At 41.8% G+C, this 18,474-nt stretch overlaps 1 protein-coding gene and 1 pseudogene across 12 annotated transcripts in view; both read right to left on the reverse strand.

Moving 5' to 3' along the window:
- The window catches only part of Fam168a (family with sequence similarity 168 member A), a 108,531-nt gene that overhangs the window by 9,298 nt on the left and 80,759 nt on the right, over window positions 1-18,474 (reverse strand). For 9 of the 12 annotated variants that reach the window (XM_048429594.3, XM_085692793.2, XM_048429592.3 and 6 more), the window contains 3 exons: window positions 13,360-13,386; window positions 7,805-7,930; window positions 827-969 (listed from right to left, as the gene is read on the reverse strand). In XM_048429594.3, the coding sequence (XP_048285551.1) occupies window positions 827-969; window positions 7,805-7,930; window positions 13,360-13,386 (296 nt within the window). The remainder of the gene's footprint in view (window positions 1-826; window positions 970-7,804; window positions 7,931-13,359; window positions 13,387-18,474) is intronic. The other 3 variants (XM_048429593.3, XM_048429601.3, XM_048429606.3) reach the window with 2 other exon arrangements.
- LOC125397299 (small ribosomal subunit protein eS28 pseudogene) lies at window positions 13,396-16,334 on the reverse strand (annotated as a pseudogene).

The following is an 18,474-nucleotide window of genomic DNA, read 5'->3' on the forward strand; positions in this document are numbered from 1 at the left end:
CCAAACCATCTCTCAAGCAACATTGCTAGTTTTCTTTTTGCTTTTTTCCCAAAACAGGGTTTCTCTATGTAGTCCTGGCTGTCCTGGAACTCGCTCTGTAGATCAGGCTGGTCCAACTGCCTTTGTCTCTTGAGTGCTGGGATTAAAGGTATGTGCCACCACCGCCCAGCAACAAAGCTGGTTTTTAAACTCCAAAGTTTAAAAACTCCTTACCACTTACACCTCATGTAGAATTGTCACTTCAGAAGATGTACCATGGTCATGCTGGAGTCTCAAACAGTTCCCTCTTGCCTCCGATCAGTTGCATACATTCTCCAGCAGAAGAAATCCAAAAGGGCCAATAAAACACTAAAGAATCACTTGCCTAGGGTCACAGAGGGCACTGGTAGCAGACACTGTTTTTGTTTTTTTTTCCCTTTTCTTTCTCTCTCCTACTTGGCTCATCAATTTTATCAAAGAAAGGGAGGTGTGAGATTAAAAGAGGGAGATCAACACAAGTAATAGCATAGCCTGACACAGCCAATAGCTCAGTGTGACCTTAGACCAGCCTTTCTCCTCTGCAGTCTCAGTTTCTCTACTTGTTCAACAAAGGAGTTGAGCTTGATGATTTCTAATGGTCCTCTGACGTTTGAGGCTCTGTTAACCTGACTTCGTGCTTCACCCTTTGAGAGTGAGGCAAAGAAGGCAGTCTTGCAGGAATATTCTTTAGTGACACTACAGTGATGACAGCTAGCTAAATCCATGGAGTCTCTTTTCTTTTCCTCATCCCATGCCACCCCATCCTTGCTGGAAGCAGCTGCAGAAGAGGTCCTCCATGTGTACCTACCTGGGCATACAGATTCTGCTGGGGGTAGGCACTTCTGATTGGATACATGGCCGTCTGATAGGGATTGGGTGATGGGGAGTAGGGGGGTGGAGCAGTATTACTCTGGGTCGGTGGGACCTTGTATGGCGTCCCTGCAGTATATCCTGTACCAAGGCAATAAAAGAGACCTCTAGTTAGTTGGCAGAACAGCATTGCTTGAAGGCAGCAGGTCCCCAGTAAGAATCTCTCAAACAAAAATGGGTTGAATCCAGCTAGAAACACAGATGAGGACTGACAAGAGAACCAGGGCTTTACCACAGAGCTGTGGTTCCAGGCAGCTCCCTCAGTTCTGCTGAACACGGCTGCAAGCATGATTTGGGCATTTTATTTCTCTGGGTTTCAGGGCTCTCAGAACCAAATAGTCTCTATGGGGCCCTTTCAGCTGACAGACAATCTGGGGTTCTGAGCTGCCTGTGTGGAAAGTCAGGTGGTACCCTGACAGATACCCTCAACTCACTCATTTCTTTTCACTATTTTCTCATTCTGGTTCCTTACTTAGCATCTCAGGAGATCTTCTGTTGTCAGTTCTGTTTTTCTCTGTCTAGATCATTTGTTTTTGAGTCAGGGTCTCATGAAGCCCAAGCTGATCTTACATGTGTATCTTGAATGCTTCATTCTCTCCTTCTCTTCTCTCCCATGAATGGATTTCATCAATCACAGTCCCTCTTCACAAGTCTGAAGGTTAAAAACCCCATTAAAAAAAAAAAACAGCCAAGTGGTGGTGGCGCACACCTTTAATCCCAGCAACCAGAAGGCAGAGGCAGGCAGATCTCTGAGTTTGAGGCCAGCCTGAAGAGCTAGTTCCAGGACAGGCTCCAAAGCTACAGAGAAACCCTGTCTTGAAAAAACAAACAAACAAACAAACAAACGCAAAATGCAAAACAAACAAAAAACCCCACCACTCAAAGACCCTCATCTTCTAGGGTGTTAAAACTTTGCTTTATAGCACTGCCCTTTTCTTTTTTTTCCTGTGGCTTGGAGAGGGTCACCTCTACCCCAAAAGTTAGGAATCAGGAAGACATACATTGACCCATAATCTAGGCTATGTCTGTATCTCACAAAGATGGACAGAAGCAGGGCAGTGGCTGTCACACTGCTTCCTCTGAGGAATCTTACTCTTCAAGATTCCTCAGAGGTCAGCAAGACTGTGTCCCTAAAAATCACCACATGGACTCACCCTGTGGAACCTGATGAACATCAAGGGACCACATTTCTCCTTTATATAGAAAATCTGGAAGGGGCTAGAGAGATGGCTCAGAGGTTAGGAGCACTGACTGCTTTTCCAGAGGTCCTGAGTTCAATTCCCAGCAACTGCATGGTGACTCACAGCCATCTATAATGAGATCTGCTGCCCTCTTCTGGCATGCAAACATACATGGAAGGAATGTTGTATACATAACAAATAAATCTTAAAACAACAACAACAACAACAACAAAAATCCCAAAAAACAGACAGTCATGGTGCAGTGGTGCAGGGTGGAGCAGGCTTTTGTTGAAATAAAAGTGTTGTGGTCTTAGGTCTGACTTTCCTCCAAACTTGCATATATAATGCCAAATCTCTAGACCTTAGTTTTAGGAGGGCAAAAGAAGTCTTTAATAATAGTGTAAATGGTGAATTTCTAAGATAGGATATGTATAAGACTTTTCAAATTTGTTTTACCACAGAGCGTGTGTGTATTTACCTGGGGTTTCCCACATACTATGTGGGGAAAAGGTATATACTCTACCACTGGGGCTATATCCTCAGCCTTCTTTTTAAATCTTATTTTGAGATAGGATTTTATTAGATTGCTTAGGCTGGCCTTAAACTCACTTTGTAACTCAGTCTTGCCTCAAACTTTCAGTCTTTCTACTTCAACCTTCTCAGTAGGTAGGATCATATATGAGCTTGTACCAACCACCAGGCTGGATAACCTGTTCCTGCCACAGTGGTAGTAGTTACAGACCATATGATCCTTAAACCTAAAGTATCTATTATTTTGTTCTTCATAGGAAATTTTACTAACCCTTAATTTAAAGTTAAACAACAAGATGTGAAGGATCTAGGGATATAGCATCAGTGGCAAAACCTTGGCAAAGCTATGTGTTTGATTTCCAGTATAGAAAATAAAAAAACAAAAAGACAGCAAAAAACAAAAGCCAAAATAAAGATGTGGAGAATCTTGTGAGAATTTAGTGTCTTTTCTGTATAGGATACTATGAATCTGAAGCCATCTGTCTCCAAATCCTACAGAGCAGTGATTACAAGCAGCATGGGAACTGATTAACTGAATGACTGACTGAGCCCATGTAAATAGGCTATTACTTTCTCTCTCACTACATAGAGGCAGTAGTAAGCTTCCTCTCATGGGACATATGATCATGGACTGCTCTTAAAAACTACAAGAGGTAAGAGATAGGCTGTGGTATGTTCCAAATTGGAACACAAACTCCAGGGCTCCAAGATTCTAAAATTTTATGATTCTTTAACAGGCCAAAAATACAGGCAACTTTTGTTTTGTTTTTGTTTTTAAATGTGCCTGGAGAATATGCTCTGGACTTTCTAGCTTTCTCCAGGAAGGTGTACCACGTCATCTAAGCCACAAAAGCAACCACATTACAAAGTGGGATGTCCCTCTGCAGAGAATCAAAAAGTTCTAGGAGAATGCAGTAGAATTTGGTTCCTGAGGGCTGGAGAGATGGTTCAGCGGTTAAGAGCACTGGCTGTTCTTCCAGAGGTCCTGAGTTCAATTCCCAGCAACCACATGGTAGCTCACAATCATCTGTAATGAGGTCTGGTGCCCTCTTCCAGCCTGTATGCATACATGCAGACAGAACACTGTATTCGTAATAAATAAATACATCTTAAAAAATAGATACAATAAAATAATAAAAATGATTTGTTTAAAAAAGAATCTAGTTTCCATATCTGAGAATAACCTTATGAACAATGTTTCCCCCCCTCCCTCTTCATGTTATGAAACAAGACATACACACTCAAAATACAAATCAGTATCTAAATAGCCATGGCAGCCAAAGAAAGGCTGGTTATAGCCTGCTTTGCATCTCTAGATGTTTGGGATGGAGGCAGAACTCTGGAACTGCTGGAGTAGATCTTAGAGATCTCTAACATGATCAGAGATGAGAGATGCTAACAGAGACTGCACACAGAAGCTGTAACCATGATGCGACTCAAGGGCATCATCAGGGGCAGGAGGAGCTTCCTAAGGTTGCAGAAACCACCCAAGCTCAGGCCTTTTTTCCTGAAATCCTTTCAAGTCAGCTTCCTATATTGGGAATATCTTCAGTTGGACTAGATCATTTCAGAGGGCATTTTGATGTTAACATTCATCAAATGTTAGTATTTGTATTATTTCAGTAGGATGTCTATGAGGACATCATCTTCACCCTGTCCATACTCCTGGGGAACACTGAAAATCTAGGGCTAATATCCTGGGCTTAGATATCATAAAAGTTAGGGTTTACTACTTTGTGCATCTACTAAGTAAAAGAAGCTGTTGGATTTGTTGCAAAAATATCTCATGGATTTTTACTCAAATAAATTTAGACCCAACTGAAGGGCTAGTTTGAAATGAATGCTAAATCTGAAGGTCACAGAATGGGAACTTTGGGATGCTATACCTTAAAGGCATTTGAGACCTATTTTGAGGAAGAACCTGTAACTTAGAAAGTAATTTTTTTCAAAATTGCACATCATATCTACAGTCATAGAGCAGAGGTCAGAGTTAATGTTGCCTTGGGCAAAGCTGTTTATGAGTTAAATGTCTCTACAGTACAATATTGGACATCTGCTGTACTGGCTTTGTATCCCCATTTCACTAAAGGCTGTGTCATGAGACAAAGGCATTCTATCACTAGAAGTGCCAACTCTGCCTTATAAAGAGGTTTTGTTTATGATGCCTGCCTGCTGTTTGTTTCAGGTTCCTAGCTATAGTTGTAGGCTATATCAAATGGGAGCACATAAAGAGACTGTGTGCATTAGCAAGATGAAGCCTCTGTAGCCCTCTCTTCAACCCTGCTTCACTGTCAAAAATCCTTTTCAGTTGTAGAGCCCCACTACAATGAAGACATTGATGTTCACATCAAGGATACCTTTTACACTATTGCTTTATTGATCATCAGTTTTATATATCAGGACAGAATCTGGATAGAATAACACAGTATGTCTGAATCTTGTCTTAACCTCTAAGTTTTCTTGTTGGTGGTTAAACCCTAAAGCACCGAGTAAGTAGGAGGGATACCTAATTATGAACACGTGTTATCAACTACTGGTTAAATTGGTGTGAATTTGTCAAAGTGTCCTGAGTGTACTGTGGTACTAAAAAACAACAAAATCTGAATGCTTGGAGGAACTTTTGTGAGCCTGCATGAGTGAGTCAGACAATCCCAAATCCATCTAAAACGTTTTATCCATTTATATAATACTTGCTTGAAAAAGAGTGATACATCTTGGTCCTACCTAGAAACTTGACAGCCTGTCCAAGAGGGGAGAGCAGGATGTAACTACTGTATATTTCTGTGGGACTTTTAGATTTTAGCACTGAAGGTAAGGCATTCTGACACTTCCTCACTGTAGGAAAGGCTACCTCTGGAAGGAATGAGGACCTTATTCCTAGAGATATGAGCAAAGCCTTGAAAGCTAGCTTACTGATGAGGGCAGCTAGAGAGAGAGGACTTTGTGAGAAGACAATAGGTACATAGCTCTAAAGCGAGGGAATCAGGAGTCCAATAGCTAGCAAGGACTTTAAAGGTAACCTAGTCCAAGGTTTTCAGTTTTAGAGACTAATGACCAAAGCAGAGCCATGAATTATCCAGTTACATAGAATCAAGACTACAGTCCTCTATCTTCCACACCAGGCCTCTTTCTGCTGCACTGTAGTAACTGTGCCTTTATTCACCTACATCCACATTTATGGACTACACACATATCAACTTACATTATATAACTTTAAATATGTTCATTCAATTCTACTTAAGGAACCTGGAAAAACTCCCTATAGCTGCCATTCCTCTCATTATTCTTTTGAGACCAACTCTCACTATGGACCTCATATTGACCTAAAGGTTGCTATGTGGCCTAGAATGGCCTTGAACTTGTGATCCTCTTGCTTCAGCCTCCTGAGTGCTAGGCTACCATGATACCTCATTTGTCTTTTGAAAGAGTAAAGCCAGCCTCACAAAGAGTCAGGAATAGAATTCTAGTTTGAAAGCTATCTTTTTCCAGCTGTGCTGGCATATTAATTATACAGCATTGGTTATACTGCCTTCTTGAACCTTTGGAAATTTCAAAGCGGGATAAAAGTCCACCCAAACTTTATAGACTATAATCTTGATTGAACAAGGGGCTGATTTTGAAAGCAGAATCTACAAAAGGCACACCATGCTGGGTTAGTAGATGCTGACATGTAAGGACAGTGACAATGAGGAGAAAATAACATTGGTTTTATTGTTGGTGGTTTTTAAAGAAAAGGGCTCACCATGTAACCTTGGCTAGCCTAAAAAATCACTATGTAGACCAGGCTAGCTTTTATCTTACAGAGAGATCTATCTGCCTCTGCCTCCTGAGTGGTAGGATTATAGGCATGTATTACCATGTCAGGCTTGATATTGGATATTTAATTTATTTTAAAAGATTTGTTCTTATTTTATGCATATGAATTTAACTATGTGCATGTATGGGCCTCATATTTGTGCCTAAAACACAAAGAGGTCAGAAGAGGGCACTGTGTTACCTGAACTGGAGTTGCAGATGCTGGTAAGCTGCCATGTGGGTGTTGGGAATTGAACTTGGGTCCTCTGGAAGAGCAGTCAGTGCTCTTAACTGCTGAGCTATGTCTCCAGCTCCAACACTGGATATTTTACACTTGATCTCAGCAAAAAGGCTGAGAAGCAATGACATTGGATAGTTAAAAGAAAAGAAAACAAATTCAATGAATTTTCATAGCCTATCTAGTAAGTTACTTTTTTATAACATTTTGCTAAGGGTTTGTCCAGTTCCTGCTGGCATAAATTCAGAAACCAGCGCTCATTACATTCAAAGTCAGTCATTCCAATGCCCAACAGTTGCCACAGGCACAAGTTCTTCCACTCAGCAATTTTTAAATGATGGTCCTTACTGGAGTCATTTGTGTTACCAATCAGCTGTAAAGGTGACAACATCACTGAGTGAGCCTCAGGCTGAACATGACCAATCTGGCTACAGGTGTCTGTCCATGTCATACCATGTTCCCAAAGTGTGCATGAACTAGGGCAGTGTTTCTTATACAGAGGACAGTTTTCTTCTCCAGAGGATCACTGAGCCCTATCTGAAGACATTTTTGGTAGTGACAATGATACTTTGCTACTGGTATCTAACAGAGAGAAGTTACAGTCACTGCTAAACATCCTACCATGCATAGGAAAAAAACTCATCTGTCCCAGATGCCAATAGTGCTAAGGTCAGAAATCCTGAGGGTAGGAAGAGACACACAAAGCCTTCATTTGTTCCTTGATCCTTCCCCCTAAAATGAAGTCATTGTCTTTCACAAATCCAACTTCTTGGCCCAGGCACGCCCCTCCCTCACTGCTGTGGATATCCCAAAGGCATGATCACAGATGATCATCATTCTTGAATGACAAAGGCCGATTTTTTTTTTTGCATGACTAGAAGAACCTCTTAAAACAGTGTTTATACTAAAAATGTCACTTTAAAAATTCCCTTTCCTGGCCGAGTGGTGGTGGCACATGCCTTTAATCCCAGCACTTGGGAAGCAGAGGCAGGCAGATCTCTGTGAGTTCAAGGCCAGCCTGGTCTACAAGAGCAAGTTCCAGGACAGGTTCCAAAGTTACAGAGAAACCCTGTCTCAACCCCCCCTCCCCCAAATCCTTTCCTTTCTTCCTAATGAACAAATCAGTCCCGACCAAGGGGAACAGGAAGAGGAAGAGACAGACTGTATTTACTGAAAGCAGCAGAGGATGCTTGGTAAGTTCGGTTCTCGGTCCCGGTGTCCACTGGGAGGTGGAAGGTGCCTTCAGTGCCACAGGAAGATGAGTTCTGTGGCCAGGCCTGTTTCATCAGCAGAGTAGCTTAAGGGAGACACAAGAATGGCATTAGGCAGAAGTATGAAGTGGGCACCACCAATTACAGACACAAAAGCAAGGGTCTTGTGCTAGACAGAAACATAACTCAAGGAGCCTGCTCAGACACACAGAATGATTCAGCCTTTTTGAGATGAGATAGTGGGTTGGAAGAAGTGCTGAAGTGAGCTTCCAAATGACTTCCAAGGAAGCCTACATTTAAAAAATGAGAATCAGGACTTTTCTATCTATAACAAAAACCACGAAGATGCCCATGAATCTTTCACCTCACCTGATCTAAACTGTGGTATATTCCTCTACTACTTCCTCATTAACATGAAGACACTTGGAATTCTTTAACAGTGTACTGGGCCAAATTAACTGAGTCTTGAAAAAGTTCCCTCTGGTCTGAAATCTCATCTGGAGGTATGGTTAATAAGTTGTGAGTTGCACCAGGTATGGTGGCACATTCCTTTAATTCCAGTACTTGGGAGGCAGAGGCAGACGGATCTCTGTGAGTTCGAGGTCAGCCTGTGCTACGTAGTGAAACTGTCTTAAAAAAAACCAAGACCAAACAACAACAACAAAAAGTGAGTTGCTTCCAAAGAGAAACTAACCAGTAACTACCATTTTACATGAGCCTTGCAGGAATAGCATCTCCTCTAAAAGACCTGTTATGAGCTGTGACCATGGCAGCCTAAAAGGCCTGGGCTCTGGCGGCACTATTAGCTATACAAAGGGGCACTCCTTGCCAACTCCTGCTGGATATTAGCCAGGGCCAGATAGATACACCTTGTGCATGTCTGAAAATCTCCTAATCGGTGCTACTGGATGCTCCAACTGAGTTAGAGATGAACCTTTGGCCATTATGAAAGTGTCAAAATTGGGGTAGGTATATTATAGAAATTAGTTTGAAATCTGTAGAGACTTCCCAGAAAAGCTCAAAGCTCAACTTAAGAAATTTCATTAAGTGTTCTAGATGTGGGGAATGTCTTAAAAAACTTACCGTCATGGTATCCTGAGGGAAAGGAAAGAGAGGAAATAGGAGATAAATGCCTTAAAAAAGGAAGGAAGGAAGGAAGGAAGGAAGGAAGGAAGGAAGGAAGGAAGGAAGGAAGGAAAGAAAGAAAAAGAAAAGGAAAGGAAAAAAAGAAAACTATTCTTTTAAATACCAGAGGAGACACTTTTTTATCTAAATTTCTATCTTAAAAGCAGGGCTGGACTGGCAACAATCAGATAAACTTGAAATATTTTAATAAAGGGTTAAGGAAAGACAGGGAACCATGATAAGAAAGTCTGCTGGTCACACTGATTCCTACAGGATCTGCTACCTCTGGAGAGATTCTGCAATGCCTTTGCAGCCTGGTTTCCAACTAACATCTCTATTCTTTCTATCACAGAATTATAATGGCTAGAGAAGGTTGTGGATTCTGCTGTGTTTTTTTTTTTTTTTTTTCTGAACTAGAATCAGAACGTAGCTGCATAGGCTGACTCTGCTTGCATTAATGGCCCACAATATATATAGCAAATGCTGAGGAATGAGAAGGAAATCATGGGCAGAAGAGTGACACTAAAAGGAGAATCTGGCAAGAGAAAAAATGGAGACAACACAATTCCATGTAGAGCCCAGAGTCCTTACTAGACAGCCAGACACAGTTGTGTAGCCCCTGCAGGAGGAGGGAATCTGCTTTAAATAAACATCTTCAGTGTTTTTCTCCAGAAGGTGGAAGGACCCAATTAGTGTCAAAATCTTATCACAATGTCTCCAAATTCAGGGACTGATATTCCATGTGGCTGGAAGGCCACAACTATCCTCAAACAACTTCCTGCTGTGCCAAATATGTAGCTCTGAGAAGTCAAATAGAGCAGTTCCCTGCCCTGAGATCTCAGTGAGGCTCTACCAAGGACCAAGAGGTCTAAATTTGGTCATAAGAATTTGGAAAATTTAGAAGTCCTGATTTATTCTATTTTTGGCTTTTTTTTTTCCTTCTTCTGAGTGAGGGCATACTTATAATTTTCATTATAAGTCAGAAGTCTGACAATTGCCTGAAGGACTGTGTGACAACTGAAGTTACATCAAAATTAGCCACAGAGTACTGAGGCCTAACTGTACTCAGCACTGAGGGGAGTGCCACGGTGGACAGGAACATGCCTGGGTTACGTCACTGCACACAAGGTACTTACTGTTTACTGGGGATACAACTCAGCCACACATCAACCAGGGAGTGAACAAGACAGCATGTCACAGTAAAATAATGTTGTAGATTAACTGAGAAAGAAGCAAGTGCCACTGTGTCATTGCCTTTCCTAAGTGATCACTTAGGCTAAACTACATTTTTCAAATAAAGGGGAAGTTTCTTCTAGTTTTATTAGATACTGGAAGCAAACAGAATTTTCTGTGTCTTTCCTTTTTATTTGTTCGTTTGTTTTTTTGAGACAGGGTTTCTTTGTGTATTAGTCCTGGCTGTTCAGGAACTGAGAGATCCACCTGCCTCTGCCTCCTTGGGTCTGGGGTTAAGGCTGTTCCACCACACTCAGTTGTGTCTTTTCTTTATGCTAGAATAGTCAATAATTTAAATAATCAGATACATGTGAAGACAGAATGAAAAGGATTTTTTAGCAGTCAATTAATCCTCTTCATTAACTGAATGATTCGGTTTCTCTGTTCAGCTCTACAGTAATCCTTTTGATGGTGGCAGCAATGTAGAGCTCAGCTGCTCCATGAAACCAGTCTCAATCGTAGGAAGCTTTTAGCAGCATGGCTAGACAGAGCTCTCCATCAGGCAGACCTGTTTTGGGATGCTGAAAAGGAACTACTTCTTAAAAATGTTTTATTCTTTGAATTAAGCAATAGTTAAGTACAGATGTATCACATATGAAAACATTATTAAGCTGTTCACTTAAGACTTTATGTACTTACTATAAATGTGTAAAAAGAAACAGAGAGGGGAAAACCAAAACCATGTGGAGGGCTATGACCCCTGTCACAGCAGGCTGCCCACATCTAGCTGCTGAGTTGTTCACTTCTTGGATATGGGACCCTCACACCCTTTGACACTAGAACAATCTGTTAAGCACATTTACAAAGAGAGGCAGCAAGGGACCATCATCCTGAACCATGTGCTGAGTCAGGAAATCTGAGATCTAGTCTGGGCTCTGCCACTTATTAGCTGTGGGACCTTGGGCAAGTCACTTGATTGCCAGTTTTGTTGTACTGTAAAATGGCGTACTAATCACTCCCTGGCTGCTTCACAGGACTGACAGACAGATCATCAGTCTTAATGGTTTCCAGTTATGGTAGCTGTATGCTTCCATCCCTACAGTTGTGGCCAACTCTAGTTCAAACTCTGATTATCTCTGACCTCAGCCACTTCCACTGCTTCTTAATGCTTTGGTTCTGTTTGTTTTAACTTGTCCCTTCTAATCTCCAAGCAATAGCCATACTGGTCTAAAACTCTAATAAAGTTTTAGAAACATTTCATGGTTCTCTGTTGCCTACAGGCTACAGACTCGACTCTGCATTTACTACTCCCCTGATCTAATACTGATGCTCTCTTGTGGTTTGAACTAAAATATTCTACACTGGATCATAAGTTTAAGCACTTGGTCTCTGGTTGGAGGTGCTATTTTGGAAGGTTGTGGAACCTTTAGGTGGCAGAGTCTTGGGAGAAGTAGGTCACTGGGGGTGGGCTTTGAGGTTTTATAGGCTGGTCCTACTTCTTGACCACTGTCTTCTCCCTGACTGACACATCTCTCTTGGCTCTCTAATCTTTATCTCACTCTCCAATTCAAACTACAGTGCACAAACTCTTCTCATTCCCAGAGTCCACCGAGGAGCTTTGTTTCTCTATGGTTTGTCCACTCTACTAGTTCTTCTGGCACACAGGTATTAAGTAATCAGTCATGAGTCAAAGACTTGATTCTACTATGAAGTCTTTGCCTCTGTCCACTCTCTGACCACATCATCCCACATAACTGACTATCTCAGTTCCCATGAGTCTTAGAGGTCCTCTATACCTGGTTGCCTTGGTCTTCCCAATAAACTGTGAGTTTCTAGATAGGGGGCCTTGTTTTACTGGTCTGTCTATCTTCACAGGGATAATGTAAGGCCTGGCGTAGAATACTCTGTAAAGTTCTCCATTCACACTCGATGTAAAGGTCAGTGGTTCTTAACCTTCTTACTGCTACAATCCTCCAATACCTTATGTTGTGGTGACCCCCAACCATAAAATTACTCTTGTTGCTACTTCATAACTGTAATTTTGCTACTGTTAGGAATCAAAATATAAATCTGTGTTTTCCTTTGGTGTTATGTGACCCCTGTGAAAGGGTCTTTAAGCCCCAAAAGGTTCATGACCCACAGGTTGAGAATCACTGCTTTAATTGGAAAGAGGAGTAAGCATGCAGTCTTCTCTAGCATTTTAGAGTTGTTTAAATTCATATATTCGGCAGCAAACAAACAAAGAACCCCCCCCCCCAAATCCCCAGCCTCTTATAAGTGGTAAGTGAAACAGTTCTGTACCTAGCACTATTGAAATAATAAAAATTACAAGAGGATGGTATGTTAGAATTTAAAAGAACCATGAGATCATGTGATATGAAAAACTTTATGGCCTGGGGACATTAGTAAGTTGCCCAAGATCACACAGCCCACAGCAGTAGTGAAAAGAAATGTCATAGCTCATCTTCTGAAAGATGTACTATGTGTAAAAATTTCACTTTTCTACAGCAAGATTAAAAGTTGGGAAAACATTCAAAGATTTCACAAAAACATCATGAGTGTGGTAAAAGTGGCAAGTTTCTCCCATGGTCCCTTACTGTCTACAAGAAGGACCTAGTCAAGTTACACTGTTGGGACCCTCACAGGTGCCCAGAAGTTCCCGTGGTGCCTTGGTCCTGGAGTCCACACTGCCCAGAGAACTCACACTTGGCCCATACCTTTCATCAACCAGAAAAATGCTCCGAAAATGAGGATGAAGGCAACAGAGTGTATCTAAGGTCAACCAGGTCTTCAAACATGTCAGACTGCTAACAGAAATGGAAAATCTGATCCTGGGGCCATCTGACCGTATTTTGTATTATTTATAATAGTCATAATCAAGGGGCTCCTCAGAGTCTATCATAAAGCCAAATGAGGAGCCACACATAGACCCTAGAATTTTCATTCATTTGTTTGAATCAGGCAGTCAGGTTAAGATGCCTTTTAGTGCCATGATCCTTCATTACAGCCATATGGGAATGGTTCATGTGTGTCTCCAACCCATGATTTTGCACCATCAGACACGTTCCTGCATGCTATAGGAACTGCTGCTGAGCCCCCTGGGGAAGCCCAAGCCTAGGAGGTGGGATTTGGGGAGGAAAGGAAAGGGAATCTACCATTGTTACAAGATAACACATTCATAGGCCATAATACAGATGAGGAAAAATAGCTCTCCTACCATAAGCTGAATGCAGGAACTGAAACTCTGTTGGATAGAAATGTTAGTTGAAATTACCACTAAGAATTTTTGCAAAGTTGTACATATTGCAGTTATATAACAGACTTGTTTCAAGACAGCAGTTTCCCCCAGGCTGCATAAGAAGCAATGAATGGAGAAAATGGGAATTACCTCCCCCTGGAAAGGGTGACAGACTTGCCATCCAGGAAAGTTCATTAGTTGCAGAGAAGCACCTCCCTGGATGCCACAGGATCTTTCAGAGAAGTAACCGAAAAGTTCCTATTCTTTGTGTGTCCATCTTAAGACCACTTCAAAAATCATGGCCATCACAGGCCTCTCAGAGAATTAGGTTCAGTACAGAGATATTCCATCTAGGACAGTGTTATGTTGTAGAAGGAATATGGCTATAGGGTCAGACAAATGGATTTGAATCTCAGATCCATGGCATTTTTTGGGGGGTGGTATAAGTGCTCTGTCTGCATGTTTGCTTGCATGCCAGAGGAGGGCATCAGATCCCATTGTACAAGGGTGTGCATCACTAAGTGGTTGCTGGGAAATGAACTTAGGACCTCTGGAAGGGCAGCCAGAACTCTTAACTGCTAAGCTATCTTAGCCCCAAATCCATGGCATTTTCAATCTAATTCTGAAAGTTACTTAATATTCTTTGAGTTAAACTGGAGGCAAGAAACTCTAGCTTACAAGACAAAGGTAAAAGGGCACACTTGTAACTTGTACAGGTGTTTAGAAACAGATTATTTTCCTCTACTTTCCCCCAAGTTTGTAATATCTAAAATGGGAATGGGAAAACTATATGCATACTTCAGTGGGAGACAAGAGATGAGAACATGTTTTTCTTTTTTTAAAACAATACAAATGTTTTATTTAATAGTCGCAGGTCATTATGGGCCAAGTGGTGGATACTCAGGACCCAGCAGGAAGGTCAGCGCAACCTCCGAGACTCCCTTTCTGACTCCAATAGGGTGAGCACATCTCCCTCTCCAACAGGACCTCTGATGCTGGTGTCATCCATAAATTCTACACATACCTGTGTGCACTGTCCCTGCGAACCGGTCCTGCCCAGCACTTTGGTTCCCCTAGAGAGCTTGATGGGCTGAACGCGACTCGTGTCCATGATGGCGGCGATCAGCAGACAGAACATGTTTTTCTTTTCTTCCTTTCTTTCTTTCTTTCTTTCTTTCTTTCTTTCTTTCTTTCTTTCTTTCTTTCTTTCTTTCTTTCTTTCCTTCCTTCCTTCCTTCTTTTCTTTTCTTTTTTATTTTGGCTTTTAAGACAGAGTTTCTCTGTGTAACAGTCTTAGCTGTCCTGGAACTCTATAGACCAGGTTGGCCTCGAACTCACGGAGATTCACCTGCCTCTGCCTCCTGAGTGCTGGGATTAAAGGTTTGCGCCACTACCCGCCCGGCTTGTTTTTTGTTTACTGAGACAGGGTTTCTATGTGTAACAGTCCTGGCTGTCCTGGAACTCGCTCTTGTAGACCAGGCTGGCCTAAAACTCACAGAGACCCGCCTGTCTCTGACCCCGAGTGCTGGGATTAAAAACCGTGGGCCAGCACCGCCCGGCTGAGAACACGCTTCTTATGAACGAGTTTGACATTAGTTTTCTATTTAGTTTTACTTTCAAATCACATTATCATTTTTATGATAAGCCTTCTGCTCCCTGAATTCTAAAAAAAATCATGGCCAGCTTTTGCCTCCTGCAAAGTTAGGTATCTAAATACAGTCCCTGAAGTTGGTAAGCACTTGGAAAGAAGCCCAGGTACCCACAGGGCTTTCAGAATCAATGGAAGAATGAGCTTTCCCCTGTATCCCGAACTTAAGGGAGCATAGAGCTGCTAGAAATAGCTCTCTGTGAGCAATTTCTTAGTCTCCTTGAAGTAACTGAAGGCAATTTAAACTTTCATGGCTGCTCCTTAGAGGCACTTCCCTGCATCACAAATGGCCAGCTCTGGCAAGAAGCTGAGAGTCACCTATAAATTTCCCTCAGACCTTGAGCCTTTATGGCAAGAGCTTCACCCCTAATAGTCAGACCTGTGAAGGTAGAGGTCAGCATCACAAAATATGAAATAGACCCAGCGATGAGTGTGTGAGCATGAGTGTGTGTGTCTCTCAAAGGGACAGGTCTCCCCCCAGAGTCACACAAACATCTGAAACAGTTAATTCAGTCTGATACCTCTTCTTTCCTTCCCTTCCATCCTGATTTTGCAATAAGGATGGCCTTTCACTCTTGCCTGGCCGGTGTGGGGCTCGCTAACACAATGCACCAGTGCCATCCTTTATTGTGTATTTTGGTTTCTGAGCAAATGGTCTGGCTTAATCCATAGATTAAAATATGTTGACTTTTTAAAGCATTAATCAGGTTGAAAAACGGCTTTTTGGTTTTGTTTTTTAAACTTGTCTATCTGAAACGTAATACTCTACCTACGCCAGCAGCTTTCTAGGCTCTTCATGTTTTTAACAATCTCAGAGCCCAGCAGTGATGGTGCACACCTTTAATCCCAGCACTAGGAAGGCAGAGGCAGGAGGATCTCTGTGAGTTCGAGGCCAGCCTGGTCTACAAGAGCGAGTTCCAGGACAGGCTCCAAAGCTACAGAGAAACCCTGTCATGAAAAACAAACAAACAAATAAACAAACAAACAAACCACCACCACCACAAAAAAAAAAAGCAGAAATAATTTCAAACTCCTCTCTGCACTGCTGCCTTCTCCAGGCTGATAGTTCCTATCTAATACCTCAGTGCTGCCACTGCCTCAGCAGCGACAGGTAGTTAAGAGTTCTGGTACCATGGCAGGATGCCAGAATGTGGTTGCAATTCTAGTTGCAGAACTTCTTTAAGCTTGTTTTCCCAATTGGAAATTGTGAGAAAAAAAATACTCAGTATGTTGTATTATAAAATAAGCTAATATCCATAAAGAGCTTCAAATTATTGCTAACACAAAGGAAACATTGAATTAATCATAGAGTTTTGTTGTTTTAGTTCTCTCTCTCTCTCTCTCTCTCCCTCCCTCCCTCCCTCCCTCCCTCCTTCTCCTTTCTTTACCTTTTTTTTAAGGGTCTCATTATATCACCCTAGTGGGTCCAGAACTTACTATATAGACTAGGCTGGCCTGGAACTCACTCATAGAGATCCACTTGCTTCTGTTTCCCAAATGCTGGGATAAAGGCATGCACTACTACACCTTTAACAGCAGTATTTTATTCCTGCCAATTACATGCATAATTGACCCTTAAATAATTCTAAAATCTCTCACCAGAATATTGTGAGAAATTAGCTCACTGTTAGGGCTTGCAGCCTGAACCAAATGGGTGCTAGCTCTGAGCTCCCCCCTCCCCCCACTGAGGCACTCTACCTCCTCCTGTCACTCAACTTCCCAAACAAGGAAGGGACCTGAACACTGTTTGCCAGCTGCTAGGAGAACTAGTTCTATGCTATTCTGCATCTGTGACTTGTTTAGTACTTGCTCCTTCCCACGAGTGTGCACTTACTCACACTGACACCTCAAATGCCCCGTTCACCTGCACATCCCCTTCTACACTGTGCCTTTGTTTCTCTTTTCTTGGTTGCTGAGTTTCTGGAAAGCATACTCTCATGCTATAGATCACTTCTCCTTTCTTGCTTCACTGCACTCTACTTTCCAGTCTCACCACCTCCCTGACTACAATCACAAGAGACTGAATTAAAGAATCCTTTTTTTTTAAAAAAAAAATATTTATTTATTTTTAATTTATGTGCATTGGTGTGAATGAATGTCTGTGTGAGGGTGTCAGTTACAGACAGTTGTGAGCTGTCATGTGGGTACTGGGAATTGAATTCGGGTCCTCTAGAGGAGCAGTCAATTCTCCCAACCACTGAGTCATCTCTCTAGCCCAGAATTAAAGAATTCTTAAGGGCTTTTCAACTCCACTGAATAAGATTCACTGAATAAGAAATTGGAGGAAGAAGTATGTAACATTTAATGTCTTTCCAAATTTGTTCCTTGTAGTCTGTAGTTCAGACTCATCCATTCCTTCTCAGTCCTACTGGTTCCAGGCTCAGCAGTCAGGTTCCATACCTCCACCTTGCCTTTACAAGCATGCTCTTCCCAGTAATGTGTCCTCCTCCCTTGTGTGCTTCCAAAGGCCCCTCCTACTTCTGTCTCAAGTCTCTACTGTTAGTTCCTTTGTGAAGTCCCCCAAGGTAGACTGTGGTTCTACCTCTGTTCTAATATGTGTTCTTTTTATATTACTTTCTGTATTGTAGCACAATTCATTTATTAATATGCCGTGATCCAAAATTAACTAGCTCCTTTAGGCAAAGATGATAACTTTTTCTTTTTTTTTAAAGAATTTTTTATGATTTATTTAACTTTATTTATGTGCATTGGTGTGAAGGTCTCAGATCCTCGGGAACTGGATTTACAGACAGTTGTGAGCTGCCATGTGGGTACTGGGAATTGAACCTGGGTCCACTAGAAGAGTAGTCAGTGCTCTTAACCACCAAGCCATCTCTCCAGCCCCAACTTTTACTTTTTCTACCCCAGAATAGAGGACATACAACAAATGCTTAGTGAGTGACTAAAGAATTTATGTAAAATCATCTGCAACCCTCAGGTAAATGGTTACACGTGAATTTCGGAACGGTGACTTATCCAAGGCTGTACACTTATGGAGAAGACTAATCAAGATTCAAACCTAGGACTTCAAACCATAGAACCCATTCCTTTTCCTGACCATGAGTGTTGAGCACTGACTGAGCTCAGGAGCAACATTAGTGGTTAAAACATCAGTAACACTCCTGGTCCCAAAACAAGAAAAAAAAAATCTTTTCAATATTTTCTTTCTTTAGTCTCTCTCTCTCTCACTCGCTCGTTTCTCTTACTATGAACTCAAGCTGGCCTCAGCCTCCAGGTACGGGGATTACAGGTATATGCCATCATACCTAGCACCTTCTTCAGTATTTCAAACCCATTTTAATCTCTCTGTTCAAGTAGTGTTATATGTCTTCTATTTTTGGAAAACAAGTAAATTGTCTTAGCCTGTAAAAAGGCTCTTTACTCTGGTGGCAAGTCTCTCACTCTATTCCAAATTTACACCCCAGAAGGAAAGGGAAGGAAGGAGC

The sequence above is a fragment of the Myodes glareolus genome, chromosome 7, assembly GCF_982192425.1.
Source record: "Myodes glareolus chromosome 7, mMyoGla1.1, whole genome shotgun sequence".
NCBI classification, from domain to species: domain Eukaryota; kingdom Metazoa; phylum Chordata; class Mammalia; order Rodentia; family Cricetidae; genus Myodes; species Myodes glareolus.